General features: G+C 51.0%; 1 protein-coding gene across 1 annotated transcript; it reads left to right on the forward strand.

Annotated features, from left to right (window-relative positions):
* Positions 1-15,077: 15,077 nt before the first annotated feature.
* LOC137540780 (uncharacterized) lies at positions 15,078-21,158 on the forward strand. Its single transcript, XM_068261931.1, has 2 exons — positions 15,078-15,242; positions 18,560-21,158. Exon 2 carries the CDS (start codon positions 18,564-18,566, stop codon positions 20,985-20,987), a length of 2,424 nt encoding a protein of 807 aa, XP_068118032.1. The 5' UTR covers positions 15,078-15,242; positions 18,560-18,563; the 3' UTR covers positions 20,988-21,158.
* The last annotated feature ends 446 nt before the right edge of the window (positions 21,159-21,604 follow it).

Below are 21,604 nucleotides of genomic sequence, written 5' to 3' on the forward strand. Positions count from 1 at the left end.
GTGCAGTAACGTCCTTGATGAATTGACGTTTCACATAATGGGATTGATTCACGAAACCGTGATAACTTATATATCACGGCCGTTTTTACAAGCAGTTTCACATTTGCGCACGATTGCAAATTTTTGCGCGCAATCGCGAATATTTGGGCAAAAATTAACCATTGCAGAGGCAAAATTCGCGAAACGCGTGCGACAACGGCCGTGATATGAGTTATCACGGTTTAGTGAATCCAGCCCAATGTTTGGTAAAATCAGCAGTTTTCTGCATTACTTCATGCGATAATGCGTTGTGAATTGCCGTTATGCAGAATTCTGAGTAAATTCCATGAAATTCTGAATTTTGGATTTTTTATTCTGAGTGTTGACCAATCATAGGCCAGGTGCAAAATTGTAACTAATTGGGAAATGTATTTTTTGCACTGAACACAAGATTAGTTATTGTGGGTACAAAATGTGAATTTACAAATCACATTTATGTATTATACTGGTTGAACTCGATGGACGTATGTCTTTTTTCAACCAAAACAACTATGTAACTATGTAACTATGTAACTATGTAACTATTACCGGTAGCTGATTATGTTCATCACTACCAGAGCCGGGACACCAAAGTGCATCCCCCATCTCTCCTACCACAGCTGTCACACACTGATTGCTATTAGACTAAGAGGCCCCTCCTCCATCCCTTCCACCCCAGCCTGCACACACTGATTGCTATTAGACTAAGAGGCCCCTCCCTCATCCCTCTCACCCCAGCCATCACACACTGATTGCTATTACACTAAGAGGCCCCTCCCCATCCCTCCCACCCCAGCCGTCACACACTGATTGCTATTAGACTAAGATGCCCCTCCCCCATCCCTCCCACCCCAGTCATCACACACTGATTGCTATTACACTAAGAGGCCCCTCCATCCCTCCCACCCCAGCCGTCACACACTGATTGCTATTACACTAAGAGGCTCCTCCCCATCCCTCCCACCCCAGCCATCACACACTGATTGCTATTACACTAAGAGGCCCCTCCTCCATCCCTCCCACCCCAGCCGTCACACACTGATTGCTATTACACTAAGAGGCCCCTCCTCCATCCCTTCCACCCCAGCCTGCACACACTGATTGCTATTAGACTAAGAGGCCCCTCCCTCATCCCTCTCACCCCAGCCATCACACACTGATTGCTATTACACTAAGAGGCCCCTCCCTCATCCCTCCCACCCCAGCCATCACACACTGATTGCTATTACACTAAGAGGCCCCTCCATCCCTCCCACCCCAGCCGTCACACACTGATTGCTATTACACTAAGAGGCCCCTCCCCATCCCTCCCACCCCAGCCATCACACACTGATTACTATTACACTAAGAGGCCCCTCCCCATCCCTCCCACCCCAGCCATCACACACTGATTGCTATTACACTAAGAGGCCCCTCCTCCATCCCTCCCACCCCAGCCGTCACACACTGATTGCTATTAGACTAAGAGGCCCCTCCTCCATCCCTTCCACCCCAGCCTGCACACACTGATTGCTATTAGACTAAGAGGCCCCTCCCTCATCCCTCTCACCCCAGCCATCACACACTGATTGCTATTACACTAAGAGGCCCCTCCCTCATCCCTCCCACCCCAGCCATCACACACTGATTGCTATTACACTAAGAGGCCCCTCCATCCCTCCCACCCCAGCTGTCACACACTGATTGCTATTACACTAAGAGGCCCCTCCTCCATCCCTCCCACCCCAGCCATCACACACTGATTACTATTACACTAAGAGGCCCCTCCCCATCCCTCCCACCCCAGCCATCACACACTGATTGCTATTACACTAAGAGGCCCCTCCTCCATCCCTCCCACCCCAGCCATCACACACTGATTACTATTACACTAAGAGGCCCCTCCCCATCCCTCCCACCCCAGCCATCACACACTGATTGCTATTACACTAAGAGGCCCCTCCTCCATCCCTCCCACCCCAGCCATCACACACTGATTGCTATTACACTAAGAGGCCCCTCCTCCATCCCTCCCACCCCAGCTGTCACACACTGATTGCTATTACACTAAGAGTCTCCTCCCATCCCTCCCACCCCAGCCGTCACACACTGAATGCTATTACACTAAGAGGCCCCTCCTCCATCCCTCCCAGCCCAGCCGTCACACACTGATTGCTATTACACTAAGAGGCCCCTCCCCCATCCCTCCCACCCCAGCCGTCACACACTGATTGCAATTACACTAAGAGGCCCCTCCCCCATCCCTCCCACCCCAGCCATCACACACTGATTGCTATTACATTAAGAGGCCCCTCCCCATCCCTCCCACCCCAGCCGTCACACACTGATTGCTATTACACTAAGAGGCCCCTCCATCCCTCCCACCCCAGCCGTCACACACTGATTGCTATTAGACTAAGAGGCTCCTCCATCCCTCCCACCCCAGCCGTCACACACTGATTGCTATTACACTAAGAGGCACCTCCCCATCCCTCCCACCCCAGCCGTCACACACTGATTGCTATTACACTAAGAGGCCCCTCCCCATCCCTCCCACCCCAGCCGTCACACCCTGATTGCTATTACACTAAGAGGCCCCTCCCCCATCCCTCCCACCCCAGCCGTCTCACACTGATTGCTATTACACTAAGAGGCCCCTCCCATCCCTCCCACCCCAGCCGTCACACACTGATTGCTATTACACTAAGAGGCCCCTCCTCCATCCCTCCCACCCCAGCCGTCACACACTGATTGCTATTACACTAAGAGGCCCCTCCCCCATCCCTCCCACCCCAGCTGTCACATACTGATTGCTATTACACTAAGAGGCCTCTCCTCCATCCCTCCCACCCCAGCCGTCACACACTGATTGCTATTACACTAAGAGACCCCTCCCCCATCCCTCCCACCCCAGCCGTCACACACTGATTGCTATTACACTAAGAGGCCCCTCCTCCATCCCTCCCACCTCAGCAGTCACACACTGATTGCTATTACACTAAGAGGCTCCTCCATCCCTCCCACCCCAGCCGTCACACGCTAATTGCTATTACACTAAGAGGCCCCTCCCCATCCCTCCCACCCCAGCCGTCACACACTGATTGCTATTACACTAAGAGGCCCCTCCATCCCTCCCACCCCAGCCGTCACACACTGATTGCTATTACACTAAGAGGCCCCTCCCCATCCCTCCCACCCCAGCCGTCACACACTGATTGCTATTACACTAAGAGGCCCCTCCTCCATCCCTCCCACCCCAGCCATCACACACTGATTGCTATTACACTAAGAGGCCCCTCCCCATCCCTCCCACCCCAGCCGTCACACACTGATTGCTATTACACTAAGAGGCCCCTCCCCCATCCCTCCCACCCCAGCCGTCACACACTGATTGCTATTACACTAAGAGGCCCCTCCATCCCTCCCACCCCAGCCGTCACACACTGATTGCTATTACACTAAGAGGCCCCTCCCCATCCCTCCCACCCCAGCCGTCACACACTGATTGCTATTACACTAAGAGGTCCCTCCCCATCCCTGCCACCCCAGCCGTCACACACTGATTGCTATTACACTAAGAGGCTCCCCCATCCCTCCCACCCCAGCCGTCACACACTGATTGCTATTAGACTAAGAGGCCCCTCCCCATCCCTCCCACCCCAGCTGTCACACACTGATTGCTATTACACTAAGTCTCCTCCCATCCCTCCCACCCCAGCCGTCACACACTGATTACTATTACACTAAGAGGCCCCTCCATCCCTCCCACCCCAGCCGTCACACACTGATTACTATTACACTAAGAGGCCCCTCCATCCCTCCCACCCCAGCCGTCACACACTGATTGCTATTACACTAAGAGGCCTATCCATCCCTCCCACCCCAGCTGTCACACACTGATTGCTATTACACTAAGAGGCCCCTCCCCATCCCTCTCACCCCAGCCATCACACACTGATTGCTATTACACTAAGAGGCCCCTCCCCCTTCCCTCCCACCCCAGCCGTCACACACTGATTGCTATTACACTAAGAGGCCCCCCCATCCCTCCCACCCCAGCTGTCACACACTGATTGCTATTACACTAAGAGGCTCCTCCATCCCTCCCACCCCAGCCGTCACACACTGATTGCTATTACACTAAGAGGCCCCTCCCCATCCCTCCCACCCCAGCCATCACACACTGATTGCTATTACACTAAGAGGCCCCTCCATCCCTCCCACCCCAGCCGTCACACACTGATTGCTATTACAGTAAGAGGCTCCTCCCCCATCCCTCCCACCCCAGCCTTCACACACTGATTGCTATTACACTAAGAGACCCCTCCATCCCTCCCACCCCAGCTGTCACACTGATTGCTTTTACACTAAGAGGTCCCTCCCTCATCCCTCCCACCCCAGCCGTCACACACTGATTGCTATTACACTAAGAGGCCCCTCCATCCCTCCCACCCCAGCCGTCACACACTGATTGCTATTACACTAAGAGGCCCCTCCATCCCTCCCACCCCAGCCGTCACACACTGATTGCTATTACACTAAGATGCCCCTCCCATCGCTCCCACCCCAGCCGTCACACACTGATTGCAATTACACTAAGAGGCCCCTCCCCCATCCCTCCCACCCCAGCCGTCACACACTGATTGCTATTACACTAAGAGGCCCCTTCATCCCTTCCACCCCAGCCGTCACACACTGATTGCTATTACACTAAGAGGCCCCTCCTCCATCCCTTCCACCCCAGCTGTCACACACTGATTGCTATTACACTAAGAGGCCCCTCCATCCCTCCCACCCCAGCCATCACACACTGATTACTATTACACTAAGATGCCCCTCCCATCCCTCCCACCCCAGCCGTCACACACTGATTGCTATTACACTAAGAGGCCCCTCCCCATCCCTCCCACCCCAGCCGTCACACACTGATTGCTATTACACTAAGAGGCCCCTCCCCATCCCTCCCACCCCAGCCGTCACACACTGATTGCTATTACACTAAGAGGCCCCTCCCCATCCCTCCCACCCCAGCCGTCACACACTGATTGCTATTACACTAAGAGGCCCCTCCCCATCCCTCCCACCCCAGCCGTCACACACTGATTGCTATTACACTAAGATGCCCCTCCCATCCCTCCCACCCCAGCCGTCACACACTGATTGCTATTACACTAAAAGGCCCCTCCTCCATCCCTCCCACCCCAGCAGTCATACACTGATTGCTATTAGACTAAGAGGCACCCCAGGGCCCCCAACACCTTTATCTCTAGTTATCTGGCTTGCAGTCACTAACATGTATCCCATTTTCTTATTTCTCTCCGCTTCAAACACAATAGGGGAATGATAGCTCAGTGAGTTGTGTGCCCCTTCCTACACTGCGCCCTGAGGCTGGAGCCTCTCCTGCCTCTGCCTCAGCCCTGCCCCCCCTCCTACACTGCACCCTGAGGCTAGAGCCTCTCTCCCCTCTGCCTCGGCCCGGCCCTGACTACTAACCCTCACAGCTCTGGTTCCCCCTGCAGCTGCAGAACTCCCTTACCCCTCACCCTTTGCCAATGGTTAGTTATCCCTCTGTCTTCAGACAATTGTGGCCAAACAACACTTGCTATGAAGGGGGAGGAGCCTGTACCAGTGGGAGGCAGGACAGAAGTAAGGACCCCTCACAGCCCCGGGTCTCCCTGCAGCTGCTGCACCCCTTCACCAATAGGTATCCCTCTGTCACCAGTCTTAATATAGCCAGCCTGCGCTTTCCAGCCACTAAACAGCATTCTTTCTCAGACTATGATGACAGCTTTTGCATGAAATTGACATGACGAAAACCAGTGAAAGTGCAGCAAGTATAATATTTCAGTTGAGACTAGAGTAGCGGGTTTATTGAACTGTCTAAGCTGGAATGTAAATACTGCCATGCAGTGTTTATTTAAGGCCATTTCTTCAATGGACCAGCGTTTCCAGTAATCAGAAACTTTCAGTGCAGGAAATCCTCCACAAACCCTGAGCTGGCTTGTGCAGAACATGAGTGAAATCGGACAGGAAAGCGTCAGGGTTGTATAAAGAAAAAACAAAACAAAACAAAAAACACACAAAATCCACGCTCCTCACCTCCAGCTAGGACATTTAAAGCGGACCCAAACCAAACATTTTTTTAATTCAAAATATTTAGTTGCAGCACTCTGACACATACAAAGATAAATAAACACTCCTTCAGGCCTATGAGCATTTCAGTGCATGATTTTCACCCACCTCTTTGCATAAATATGGTTATACAGGTGGCAGCCATTAGCAATTCCTCCTTTGCTGGACACCATCTACTCCACCAGTTTGCCGGATTCTGTCCCAGCAATATGAAAGGAAGGGAGGGGTTTATCCAATAAATGTAAAATATTTTATATTTGTCATCATGCAGCTGAAAAAAGGCTGCTATTTATTATTATAATTTAGAAAAGAGATTATATTTCTGAAATCTTGTATTTTTAATTTGGGTCCACTTTAAACACTTGCAGGTGTAATAGGGAGGTGCTGGAAGGTGTGTGGCAAGCAAAACAGCAAAGTCAAAATGAACTTCCGCACACTCATGCAAATCCCCATGCGAATCCATTCACAAAAATCATGCAGCAATCAATGCTGTCCCTACAGCTAAGCTAAAAGCTGGGATCCTTATTACAAGAATAAAGTCTCTTGCGTACTCACATACACCGCCTAGAGGTAGCCCAGTGTCGTGTGTGTCCTAACTCTGGCTCTGTAACATGCATAGCACATACACCGCATAGAGGTAGCCCAGTGTCGTATGTGTCCTAACTCTGGCCCTGTAACATGCATAGCACATACACCATGTAGCGGTAGCCCAGTGTCGTGTGTGTCCTAACTCTGGCCCTGTAACATGCATAGCACATACACCATGTAGCGGTAGCCCAGTGTCGTATGTGTCCTAACTCTGGCCCTGTAACATGCATAGCACATACACCGCATAGAGGTAGCCCAGTGTCGTATGTGTCCTAACTCTGGCCCTGTAACATGCATAGCACATACACCATGTAGCGGTAGCCCAGTGTCGTGTGTGTCCTAACTCTGGCCCTGTAACATGCATAGCACATACACCGCATAGAGGTAGCCCAGTGTCGTATGTGTTCTTACTCTGGCCCTGTAACATGCATAGCACATACACCGCATAGAGGTAGCCCAGTGTGTAACACTATGTGGAAAAAGAGCCCCAGTGGTATATAAAAACTATTAAAACCAGATCAAATAAAAGGAAGTGAGGTGGCTTAGCTCAATGAGGAAATTTTTATGTGAACAAAAGATGTTTATCAGCTCAGGCAACGCGTTTTGCAGGTCTGAGCCGGCTTCATCAGGCCAATAACCGTGCCAAATGGATAAAAGCCATATAGCATAGGGAGCTTATCCATTTGGCTCAGACCCACAAAACGCATTGCCTGTGCTAATAAAAATCTTTTGTTCACATAAAGATTTCATCAATTAGGTAAGCCACCTCACTTCCTTTTATTTTATCTGGCTTTAATCGTTTTTATATACCCAATATGTTTCAGAAAACTTCAAACATTCACAGATGGGGTCATTAGAGTTTCATCAGAGCTTATTAACTACCTCTGTGGATTTCCACAAAAACATGAACTGTTGGTGGGATTAAGGAGAGGGTTTGGGAACATGGACCTGCAGTCTTCAGACGTCCCCATCTCTGTGACTCTCATCATCTTACATGACAAGAGAGGGGTGGCTACATCAGGCTACCTATACTTGGGGGAGAGAGGGTTTCTGGCTGCCTATGCTGGGGGCTCAATGCCTCCTAGGGGCTCCACATTTAATTTGCCGGAGGAAGTGGGTTTGCCTGTGAAACACATCACAAGTGTTGTGGCTGTTTTTCTATCAATAAAGAACTGCTTTTGAAAATTGACAGCCTTTGTCGGATTGCCTGGGGTAGGTCCACCACTACCTCTTTTTTATCATTTGAAATGGTTTTATTCTACCTGGAGCCTCTGTGCTGTCGATCTGAATTGCTGCAGTTATCCACCCTTGTTGGAGGGATGTATCCTCGTCTTCTTCCCTACTATAGAGAGCGACTATTTTACCTGACGAAGGACAGGCTTATAATTCTCACCTGTCTGTACAGTGGATGCTGTGGAGGCAGAGCCGGGACAAGGTCCTCCAGCATGCAAGGCTGAGACACCAAAGTGCGCCCCTCCATCTCTCCCACCCCAGCCGTCACACACTGATTGCTATTACACTAAGAGGCTCCTCCCCATCCCTCCCACCCCAGCCGTCACACACTGATTGCTATTACACTAAGAGGCCCCTCCATCCCTCCCACCCCAGCCGTCACACACTGATTGCTATTACACTAAGAGGCCCCTCCTCCATCCCTCCCACCCCAGCCGTCACACACTGATTGCTATTACACTAAGAGGCCCCTCCTCCATCCCTCCCACCCCAGCCGTCACACACTGATTGCTATTACACTAACAGTGCGCTCCTCCATCCCTCCCACCCCAGCCATCACACACTGATTGCTATTACACTAAGAGGCTCCTCCCCATCCCTCCCACCCCAGCCGTCACACACTGATTGCTATTACACTAAGAGGCCCCTCCATCCCTCCCCTCCCAGCCGTCACACACTGATTGCTATTACACTAAGAGGCTCCTCCCCATCCCTCCCACCCCAGCCGTCACACACTGATTGCTATTACACTAAGAGGCCCCTCCATCCCTCCCCTCCCAGCCGTCACACACTGATTGCTATTACACTAAGAGGCTCCTCCCCATCCCTCCCACCCCAGCCGTCACACACTGATTGCTATTACACTAAGAGGCTCCTCCCCATCCCTCCCACCCCAGCCGTCACACACTGATTGCTATTACACTAAGAGGCCCCTCCATCCCTCCCCTCCCAGCCGTCACACACTGATTGCTATTACACTAAGAGGCCCCTCCCCATCCCTCCCACCCCAGCCGTCACACACTGATTGCTATTACACTAAGAGGCTCCTCCCCATCCCTCCCACCCCAGCCGTCACACACTGATTGCTATTACACTAAGAGGCCCCTCCTCCATCCCTCCCACCCCAGCCGTCACACACTGATTGCTATTACACTAAGAGGCCCCTCCCCATCCCTCCCACCCCAGCCGTCACACACTGATTGCTATTACACTAAGAGGCTCCTCCCCATCCCTCCCACCCCAGCCGTCACACACTGATTGCTATTACACTAAGAGGCCCCTCCATCCCTCCCACCCCAGCCGTCACACACTGATTGCTATTACACTAAGAGGCCCCTCCATCTCTCCCACCCCAGCCGTCACACACTGATTGCTATTACACTAAGAGGCCCCTCCATCCCTCCCACCCCAGCCGTCACACACTGATTGCTATTACACTAAGAGGCCCCTCCCCATCCCTCCCACCCCAGCCGTCACACACTGATTGCTATTACACTAAGAGGCTCCTCCCCATCCCTCCCACCCCAGCCGTCACACACTGATTGCTATTACACTAAGAGGCCCCTCCATCCCTCCCCTCCCAGCCGTCACACACTGATTGCTATTACACTAAGAGGCCCCTCCCCATCCCTCCCACCCCAGCCGTCACACACTGATTGCTATTACACTAAGAGGCTCCTCCCCATCCCTCCCACCCCAGCCGTCACACACTGATTGCTATTACACTAAGAGGCCCCTCCTCCATCCCTCCCACCCCAGCCGTCACACACTGATTGCTATTACACTAAGAGGCCCCTCCCCATCCCTCCCACCCCAGCCGTCACACACTGATTGCTATTACACTAAGAGGCTCCTCCCCATCCCTCCCACCCCAGCCGTCACACACTGATTGCTATTACACTAAGAGGCCCCTCCATCCCTCCCCCCCCAGCCGTCACACACTGATTGCTATTACACTAAGAGGCCCCTCCATCCCTCCCACCCCAGCCGTCATGCACTGATTGCTATTACACTAAGAGGCCCCTCCTCCATCCCTCCCACCCCAGCCATCACACACTGATTGCTATTACACTAAGAGGCCCCTCCTCCATCCCTCCCACCCCAGCCATCACACACTGATTGCTATTACACTAAGAGGCCCCTCCCTTATCCCTCCCACCCCAGCCATCACACACTGATTGCTATTACACTAAGAGGCCCCTCCTCCATCCCTCCCACCCCAGCCGTCACACACTGATTGCTATTACACTAAGAGGCCCCTCCATCCCTCCCACCCCGGCCGTCACACACTGATTGCTATTACACTAAGAGGCCCCTCCATCCCTCCCACCCCAGCCGTCACACACTGATTGCTATTACACTAAGAGGCCCCTCCATCCCTCCCACCCCAGCCGTCACACACTGATTGCTATTACACTAAGAGGCCCCTCCCCATCCCTCCCACCCCAGCCGTCACACACTGATTGCTATTACACTAAGAGGCTCCTCCCCATCCCTCCCACCCCAGCCGTCACACACTGATTGCTATTACACTAAGAGGCCCCTCCATCCCTCCCACCCCAGCCGTCACACACTGATTGCTATTACACTAAGAGGCCCCTCCATCCCTCCCACCCCAGCCGTCATGCACTGATTGCTATTACACTAAGAGGCCCCTCCTCCATCCCTCCCACCCCAGCCATCACACACTGATTGCTATTACACTAAGAGGCCCCTCCTCCATCCCTCCCACCCCAGCCATCACACACTGATTGCTATTACACTAAGAGGCCCCTCCCTTATCCCTCCCACCCCAGCCATCACACACTGATTGCTATTACACTAAGAGGCCCCTCCTCCATCCCTCCCACCCCAGCCGTCACACACTGATTGCTATTACACTAAGAGGCCCCTCCCCCATCCCTCCCACCCCAGCCGTCACACACTAATCGCTATTACACTAAGAGGCCCCTTCCTCATCCCTCCCACCCCAGCCGTCACACACTGATTGCTATTACACTAAGAGGCCCCTCCATCCCCCCCACCCCAGCCATCACACACTGATTGCTGTTACACTAAGAGGCCCCTCCCTTATCCCTCCCACCCCAGCCATCACACACTGATTGCTATTACACTAAGAGGCCCCTCCCATCCCTCCCTCCCCAGCCGTCACACACTGATTGCTATTACACTAAGAGGCACCTCCTCCATCCCTCCCACCCCAGCTGTCACACACTGATTGCTATTACAGTAAGAGGCCCCTCCTCCATCCCTCCCACCCCAGCCGTCACACACTGATTGCTATTACACTAAGAGGCCCCTCCTCCATCACTCCCACCCCAGCCATCACACACTGATTGCTATTACACTAAGAGGCCCCTCCTCCATCCCTCCCACCCCAGCCGTCACACACTAATCGCTATTACACTAAGAGGCCCCTCCATCCCCCCCACCCCAGCCATCACACACTGATTGCTGTTACACTAAGAGGCCCCTCCCTTATCCCTCCCACCCCAGCCATCACACACTGATTGCTATTACACTAAGAGGCCCCTCCCATCCCTCCCACCCCAGCCGTCACACACTGATTGCTATTACACTAAGAGGCACCTCCTCCATCCCTCCCACCCCAGCTGTCACACACTGATTGCTATTACAGTAAGAGGCCCCTCCTCCATCCCTCCCACCCCAGCCGTCACACACTGATTGCTATTACACTAAGAGGCCCCTCCTCCATCACTCCCACCCCAGCCGTCACACACTGATTGCTATTACACTAAGAGACCCCTCCCCCATCCCTCCCACCCCAGCCGTCACACACTGATTGCTATTACACTAAGAGGCCCCTCCATCCCTCCCACCCCAGCCATCACACACTGATTGCTGTTACACGAAGAGGCCCCTCCCTTATCCCTCCCACCCCAGCCATCACACACTGATTGCTATTACACTAAGAGGCCCCTCCCATCCCTCCCACCCCAGCTGTCACACACTGATTGCTATTACACTAAGGGGCCCCTCCCCCATCCCTCCCACCCCAGCCGTCACACACTGATTGCTATTACAGTAAGAGGCCCCTCCTCCATCCCTCCCACCCCAGCCGTCACACACTGATTGCTTTTACACTAAGAGGCCCCTCCTCCATCACTTCCACCCCAGCCGTCACACACTGATTGCTATTACACTAAGAGGCCCCTCCATCCCTCCCACCCCAGCCGTCACACACTGATTGCTATTACACTAAGAGACCCCTCCCCATCCCTCCCACCCCAGCCATCACACACTGATTGCTATTACACTAAGAGGCTCCTCCTCCCATTCCTCCCACCCCAGCCATCACACACTGATTGCTATTACACTAAGAGGCCCCTCCTCCATCCCTCCCACCCCAGCCGTCACACACTGATTGCTATTACACTAAGAGGCCCCTCCTCCATCCCTCCCACCCCAGCCGTCACACACTGATTGCTATTACACTAAGAGGCCCCTCCATCTCTCCCACCCCAGCCGTCACACACTGATTTCTATTACACTAAGAGGCCCCTCCCCATCCCTCCCACCCCAGCCATCACACACTGATTGCTATTACACTAAGAGGCCCCTCCTCCATCCCTCCCACCCCAGCCGTCACACACTGATTGCTATTACACTAAGAGGCCCCTCCATCCCTCCCACCCCAGCCGTCACACACTGATTGCTATTACACTAAGAGGCCCCTCCATTCCTCCCACCCCAGCCGTCACACACTGATTGCTATTACACTAAGAGGCCCCTCCTCCATCCCTCCCACCCCAGCCGTCACACACTGATTGCTATTACACTAAGAGGCCCCTCCATCCCTCCCACCCCAGCCGTCACACACTGATTGCTATTACACTAAGAGGCCCCTCCTCCATCCCTCCCACCCCAGCTGTCACACACTGATTGCTATTACACTAAGAGGCCCCTCCATCCCTCCCACCCCAGCCATCACACACTGATTGCTATTACACTAAGAGGCCCCTCCTCCATCCCTCCCACCCCAGCCGTCACACACTGATTGCTATTACACTAAGAGGCCCCTCCTCCATCCCTCCCACCCCAGCCGTCACACACTGATTGCTATTACACTAAGAGGCCCATCCATCCCTCCCACCCCAGCCGTCACACACTGATTGCTATTACACTAAGAGGCCCCTCCTCCATCCCTCCCACCCCAGCCGTCACACACTGATTGCTATTACACTAAGAGGCCCCTCCCCCATCCCACCCCAGCCATCACACACTGATTGCTATTACACTAAGAGGCCCCTCCTCCATCCCTCCCACCACAGCCATCACACACTGATTGCTATTACACTAAGAGGCCCCTCCATCCCTCCCACCCCAGCCGTCACACACTGATTGCTATTACACTAAGAGGCCCCTCCATCCCTCCCACCCCAGCCGTCACACACTGATTGCTATTACACTAAGAGGCCCCTCCCCATCCCTCTCACCCCAGCCATCACACACTGATTGCTATTACACTAAGAGGCCCCTCCCCATCCCTCCCACCCCAGCCGTCACACACTGATTGCTATTACACTAAGAGGCCCCTCCCCATCCCTCCCACCCCAGCCGTCACACACTGATTGCTATTACACTAAGATGCCCCTCCCATCCCTCCCACCCCAGCCGTCACACACTGATTGCTATTACACTAAGAGGCACCTCCTCCATCCCTCCTACCCCGCTGTCACACACTAATTGCTATTAGACTAAGAGGTGCCCCAGGGCCCCCAACACCTTCATCTCTAGTTATCTGGCTTGCTGTCACTGCCACGTGTCCCCTTTTCTAATTTCTCCCTGCTTCAAACACAATAGGGGAATGATATCTGAGTGAGGTGTGCCCCCTCTTATACTGCGCTCTGAGGCTGGAGCCTCTCTCACCCCTGCCTCGACCCGGCCCTGCACCCCCTCCTACACTGCGCCCTAAGGCTGGAGCCTCTCTCGCCTCTGCCTCAGCCCTGCACCCCCTCCTACACTGCGCCCTGAGGCTGGAGCCTCTCTCGCCCCTGCCTTGGCCCGGCCCAGCTTGGAGGCGACTCACGTTTGTGAGTATATCTTCATATCCTCAGTAATTTGCCAATTTATCAGTACATACTGCACCATTGGGACTCTCGGTTCCTCCTGTTTTTGTTTTACAAGAAAAGCAATGAGCTTTGTGACTTCCTGCAGACGTGCACTGTCTGCACTCTCTGTTGGCACCACGATTTCCCTAACAGGAAAAACATTTTATTTGCCAACAGATTACTTTTACTTTTGGAATTGTATATGTGCAGAATTGATAGAAAACCAGTCCTGGACGAGTGATTTCCTACTTTAAGATTCTTAGTTACTTGGCAGCGAGTCTGATACTGTACATTTTATACCTGGCCACAGACCATACAGTCCTGAATGTACACGGTTAGTGTTGTTCCCTTGGGTTCCAGGAAGGAATTGTTAAAGAGAGTCTGAAGCCTTAAAAAATACCTCTTTTACTTGCCAGTTTTCTTAAGCAATACGGCCATAGCTGAAACACTGCTTTCCGGTGGCAGAACAAGGTATTTATACCCCAAAACCCCGGGGAAAAATTCATGACTTTCCAGGTCACGGATTTTGCTGCCCGGGGGAGGCAGAGCTTTGCGCTGTGGATCTGCCTCCATTCGCATCAATCTCCGGCGATCTCCGCCTCTCCCCGCCCCTCTCAATGAAAGAAGACTGAGAGGGGCAGGGAGAGGCGGAGCTTGAAGCCAGTAGAGGCAGAGCTAGAGTGCTAAGCTCTGCCTCTACCAGGAAGGAGCCCCAAATTTTGCCCCATGGATTTGGGGGGTATACATGCCTCATTCTGCTAGGGGAATACAGCGTTTCAGCTGTGATCTTATTGCTTAAAGAGACTCTGTAACAATTATTTCGGCTGTATTTCTTCTGTGCTACAGGATCCTAAAGCAAATCTAATGTGATCTGGCTTACTGCAGCCCTTTGTAGCTGCAGAGTCAGTGTAATAAATCATCTTATCTCTGAACAGTCGGTACTTGTCGTGCCGTCTCTGGAAGGGGCTGACTCTTCATTGTTGTTTAGCTGTTAGGCAGGCCTTCCCTCCACGCCCCCTCCACGCCCCTCTATGCTCGCTCCCGTGAGTTACAGGAAGTCTCTGCTCTATCTGGCTTTGAGGCTGCAGACCAGGAAGAGAGCTGGCTTTGGAAGGAGCTGCTGGGGCTTTCTGCGTGATTCCTGACACAGGCAGAGGGCTCCAGTCTGCAGGCTCGGATAACAGTCTGCCATGCTGCATCAGAGACGCTGGGAGAAACAAGGTAAACAAACTAATGACCTCTTGAGATTCAATCTCTTACTGTTCAAACCGAGGTCTGTTTGCAGCTTGCTTGTGTATAGATTTTTTTTTTGTGTTGAGATACTGTATATCAACCTATACCTCTCTCTCTCTATTCATCCATCCATCCATCCATCCATATATATAGAGAGATATATATCTTGGCTAAACAGTCCTGTGGCCCCTATACCCTGGCTATCCTTCTCTATGGCCCTAGTACGCTGCCTAACCTGACCTATGGCCCTAGTACGCTGCCTAACCTGACCTATGGCCCTAGTACGCTGCCTAACCTGACCTATGGCCCTAGTACGCTGCCTAACCTGACCTATGGCCCTAGTACGCTGCCTAACCTGACCTATGGCCCTAGTACGCTGCCTAACCTGACCTATGGCCCCATAATGCTCGCAAAACTGTTCTGTGGACCCATAACGCTAGGTAAACTCTCCTTTGGCCCCTATACGCTGGCTAACCTCTCCTTTGGCCCCTATACGTTGGCTAACCTCTCCTTTGGCCCCTATACGTTGGCTAACCTCTCCTTTGGCCCCTATACGCTGCCTAACATGTTCTGTGCCCCCTATAGGCTGGCTATCCTGTCCTGTGCCCCCTATACAACGGCTAACCTGTCCCGTGCCCCCTATACAACGGCTAACCTGTCCCGTGCCCCCTATACAACGTCTAACCTGTCCTGTGCCCCCTATACAATGGCTAACCTGTCCCGTGCCCCCTATACAACGGCTAACCTGTCCCGTGCCCCCTATACAACGGCTAACCTGTCCCGTGCCCCCTATACAACGTCTAACCTGTCCTGTGCCCCCTATACAATGGCTAACCTGTCCCGTGCCCCCTATACAACGGCTAACCTGTCCCGTGCCCCCTATACAACGTCTAACCTGTCCTGTGCCCCCTATACAACGGCTAACCTGTCCTGTGCCCCCTATACAACGGCTAACCTGTCCCGTGGCCCCATAATGCTGGCTAACCTGTCCTGTGGTCATTATATGCTGGCCTATCTTTCACTCTCCATAGAACAGTACATGCATCCTCCTGTCTCTTTCCCTCTCCATACGACAGTACATGCATCCTCCTGTCTCTTTCCCTCACCATACGACAGTACATGCATCCTCCTGCCTCTCCTCCCCTCTCCATAGGACAGTACATGCATCCTCCTGCCTCTCCTCCTCTCTCCATAGGACAGTACATGCATCCTCCTGCCTCTCCTCCTCTCTCCATAGGACAGTACATGCATCCTCCTGCCTCTCCTCCTCTCTCCATAGGACAGTACATGCATCCTCCTGCCTCTCCTCCCCTCTCCATAGCACAGTACATGCAGCCTCCTGCCTCTCCTCCCCTCTCCATAGGACAGTACATGCAGCCTCCTGCCTCCTCCCCTCTCCATAGCACAGTACATGCAGCCTCCTGCCTCTCCTCCCCTCTCCATAGGACAGTACATGCTGCCTCTCCTCTTCTCTCCACAGGACAGTACATGCATACTCCTGCCTCTCCTCCCCTCTCCTTAGGACAGTACATGCATCCTCCTGCCTCTTTCCCTCTCCATACAACAGTACATGCCTCCTCCTGCCTCTCCTCCCCTCTCCATAGCACAGTACATGCAGCCTCCTGCCTCTCCTCCCCTCTCCATAGGACAGTACATGCAGCCTCCTGCCTCCTCCCCTCTCCATAGCACAGTACATGCAGCCTCCTGCCTCTCCTCCCCTCTCCATAGGACAGTACATGCTGCCTCTCCTCTTCTCTCCACAGGACAGTACATGCATACTCCTGCCTCTCCTCCCCTCTCCTTAGGACAGTACATGCATCCTCCTGCCTCTTTCCCTCTCCATACAACAGTACATGCCTCCTCCTGCCTCTCCTCCCCTCTCCATAGCACAGTACATGCAGCCTCCTGCCTCTCCTCCCCTCTCCATAGTACAGTACATGCATCCTCCTGCCTCTCCTCCCCTCTCCACAGGACAGTACATGCAGCCTCCTGCCTCTCCTCCCCTCTCCATAGCACAGTACATGCAGCCTCCTGCCTCTCCTCCCCTCTCCATAGGACAGTACATGCAGCCTCCTGCCTCTCCTCTTCTCTCCACAGGACAGTACATGCATCCTCCTGCCTCTCCTCCTCTCTCCATAGGACAGTACATGCATCCTCCTGCCTCTCCTCCTCTCTCCATAGGACAGTACATGCAGCCTCCTGCCTCTCCTCTCCATAGTACAGTACATGCAGCCTCCTGCCTCTCCTCCCCTCTCCATAGCACAGTACATGCAGCCTCCTGCCTCTCCTCCCCTCTCCATAGGACAGTACATGCAGCCTCCTGTCTCTCCTCACCATAGGACAGTACATGCATCCTCCTGCCTCTTTCCCTCTCCATACAACAGTACATGCCTCCTCCTGCCTCTCCTCTTCTCTCCACAGGACAGTACATGCCTCCTCCTGCCTCTCCTCCTCTCTCCATAGGACAGTACATGCATCCTCCTGCCTCTCCTCCTCTCTCCATAGGACAGTACATGCATCCTCCTGCCTCTCCTCCCCTCTCCATAGGACAGTACATGCAGCCTCCTGCCTCTCCTCCCCTCTCCATAGGACAGTACATGCAGCCTCCTGCCTCCTCCCCTCTCCATAGGACAGTACATGCATCCTCCTGCCTCTCCTCCTCTCTCCATAGGACAGTACATGCAGCCTCCTGCCTCTCCTCCCCTCTCCATAGGACAGTACATGCAGCCTCCTGCCTCTCCTCTTCTCTCCACAGGACAGTACATGCTGCCTCTCCTCTTCTCTCCACAGGACAGTACATGCATCCTCCTGCCTCTCCTCCCCTCTCCTTAGGACAGTACATGCATCCTCCTGCCTCTCCTCCTCTCTCCATAGGACAGTACATGCATCCTCCTGCCTCTCCTCCCCTCTCCATAGCACAGTACATGCAGCCTCCTGCCTCTCCTCCCCTCTCCATAGGACAGTACATGCAGCCTCCTGCCTCCTCCCCTCTCCATAGCACAGTGCATGCAGCCTCCTGCCTCTCCTCCTCTCTCCATAGGACAGTACATGCTGCCTCTCCTCTTCTCTCCACAGGACAGTACATGCATCCTCCTGCCTCTCCTCCTCTCTCCACAGGACAGTACATGCATCCTCCTGTCTCTTTCCCTCTCCATACAACAGTACATGCATCCTCCTGCCTCTCAATATAAATTAGTTGTGCCCGTTTGTCATGCATTTATGTAACACATGGACAATTTTTATCCATAACATGATTATAATGTTGTAAATTAGTATGCTAACTTTTTTTTTTTTTTTCATTTCAGAACAATGCCGTACTGTGTGATTGAGAGTTGTCCAAATAGAAGAGTGAACCCAGACTCAGATGAAACATTTATCTATCATGTTTTCCCAAAAAGCATCGAAAATATTAAAATATGGTTAATGAAAACCGGCCAACAATTTAATGATTTAGAGGGTGTTGCACAGAAAATCCTAGATGGAAAAGATACAGATGTCTTCAGAATTTGTTCAGCACACTTTGAACCTCAGTGCTATAAAACCACTTCCAAACAAAAAGTACTTCAAAAGGGCTCCATACCAACCATATTTCCTACAGCACATAATAACATCTACATCGATGAAGACTTTGTTCTGAACTTCAAAAGAAAAAAAAAGAAAGCCCAAAAAAAAGGTGGATCTTCTAATACATGCACCCATTGTGGAAACACTACACCCACTGCAAAAATTGTCTTCCGCACTGTTGATGCATCAAGCCAAACAGACGTTATCACAACTGACGTATCCACCCAAACGGAAGATTTCAACTTCTCTGATTTTTCAACAATTTCAGTGTGTTCTGATCTCAACTTTTCACAGACTTCTGAACAATCAAATCAGCAGGTTGAATCCACACCACAAAAAAATCAAGAAGAGGCTACAGGTTCGCAATATCTACCCTCAGTAATAGAATTACTTTCTGATAATCCGATAGAAGGTGAAAACAGCAATTTAAAAAAAAGGAAAAGATCAACGAATGAGGGAGAAGATACTACTCGTCAAAATAAACATCAATTTCAAGAACAGACAAATATATCTGAAGAATTTGACAAATCTACATCCCCAGAAGAAAATCTACCAAATAGTGATGAAGAATACTTCCCATCCACTATCACAGAAGATCCATCCGATGTCACCCTACGGCCAGAATTCATGGATAGTCTACTTTCAACCATTGATGAAGATAATCCAGAATTTATAACAAATGTTTCAAAAATGAGAAAATTCTTAGTGTTCGAATCCTGCTTAGACGAATTGATCAGTAAAGTCCAATGTCAACAATCACCAACATGTCACCAAAAAATTGTCAAAATAAATAAACAACTAAGAGGATCAGCAGTGATTATTAGAGGAGTTTGTGAGGAAGGACATAGATTTAAAATTTTTGAGTCCCAACCCAAAATAAAACGTCATTATTCTGGAAATATACTTTTAGCTGCAGGAATTGTTTGCAGCGGAGCAAATTTTTCAAAAACGTATCACTTATTCAAACTTTTAGGAGTTTCGCAAATCTGTGAAAAAACTTTTTTCAACTATCAAAAAAAATTTTGCTTTCCCGCAATTAATTTAGCATGGGAGAAAGAAAGAAAAAAGAATATACAAGAAGCAAGTGTACACCATATCACACTAGCTGGAGACGGGCAATGTGACAGCCCTGGACACAGCGCAAAATATTGTATATACAGTGTAATGGATATAGTGACACGTAAAATCATTGATTTTGAAGTAGTACAGTCTACTCAATGTTCATCATCTGTAGCTATGGAAAAATTAGGGTTTGATATTTGCATGAGTAGGATTATCTCGGAGGGTTTAAAAATTATGCTGTTTGCATCGGATAAACATCCAGGAATACGAAAAGTGATGCGTGAGAAATATGGACACATCATACATCAATTTGATGTATGGCATTACGCTAAGAACATCAGTAAAAAAATTAGAACAGCTTCAAAAAAAAAGGTGAACGAAAGTTTGATTCCTTGGATTGACAAAATATACAACCACTTCTGGTGGTCAGTTCAACAATGTGAAAATAACGAAGAGAAATTGGAAAAACTTTGGTTGTCAGTTTTACATCATGTAGTTGACGAGCATGAGTGGATTGAAAATGGCAATCTTGAGAAATGTGAACATGATCCTATAACCGACACCGAACACAATCGTGGAATCTGGCTCCACGTAAACAGTTCTTCTTTCAACCGACTTGAAGAAATTGTCAAACATCGACAAATTTTGGCTGATCTGAAAAACTTGATCTGGTTTTGCCATACTGGGCCTCTTGAAGTCTTCCATAGTAATGTTCTCAAATATAGAACAAAACGAATACACTATGGAATGGATTCAATGCAAGCTCGAACAATGCTTGCTGCATTATCAAACAACCACAATGTGGGGAGAAAGCAGGCGGTTGTTAAAAAAGAGCACCGAAAAAGTGCTCCTCGTGGAAGCAAAAGATACAGATTCGTTGCACCAAAAGGAAAAAAAAAATGGGTTACACGCAAAGTATACGATCCCAAACTATACACGTTCATTGGTCCAATTTTGGAAGACACTCTAAAAGTTTGCCAAGGCACTTTGTTGACTTCATGGGTATCCAGTACTTCAACCTTGCCACAAAACATTGCATCTGTCCCCAGGCCTGATACACAGGAGATGATACACCAAATGCAATCTAGATTTGGCTCCAGCTCATAATAAGGCTTTGTAAATAAATGTTCCTTTGTGAATTCTGCAACATGGACTTGACTATGTCATTTGATTTGTTTATTTTTTTATTCTTTCAATTATACATTTTTCAAGTATTCTTTATTGAACTGTTCTTTTTTTGTGTTTAATTATTGAATAAAAACCATTCAAGATGTTTTATACGATTTGTCTGTATACGTGATTGGTTGGTGTGTGTATGTATATATGTGTGTGTGTGTGTGTGTGTGTGTGTGTGTGTGTGTGTGTATGTATGTGTGTGTGTATACACACACACACACACACACACACACACACACACACACACACACACACACACACACACACACACACACACACACACACCAGGAAGGAGGTTAGTGTGCCCAGCGGTGGGGAGGTGTGTAGGGCCCCAACTCACCTGGGTCCTCCTGTCCACTATCCCCACCAGCTTTATGCACACGGTGTATGTCATCATCAGTCAGGAAAATAATTACTTGTCTCTTTATTCTGTGTTACAAACAATGTGTACCACCACTTGTCACTTCCTGCATTTCCCCACACTGTACAATGGCCGGCTTTGCAGGAAGTGACGAGTGGATGTACGTATCATTTTGAACAGAGGTGAG

Source organism: Hyperolius riggenbachi, chromosome 12, assembly GCF_040937935.1.
Source record: "Hyperolius riggenbachi isolate aHypRig1 chromosome 12, aHypRig1.pri, whole genome shotgun sequence".
NCBI lineage: Eukaryota > Metazoa > Chordata > Amphibia > Anura > Hyperoliidae > Hyperolius > Hyperolius riggenbachi.

What these genes read in the sequence shown, in the direction of transcription:
- LOC137540780 (XM_068261931.1), top strand. Translation starts at nt 18,564, where the DNA reads ATGCCGTACTGTGTGATTGAGAGTTGTCCAAATAGAAGAGTGAACCCA.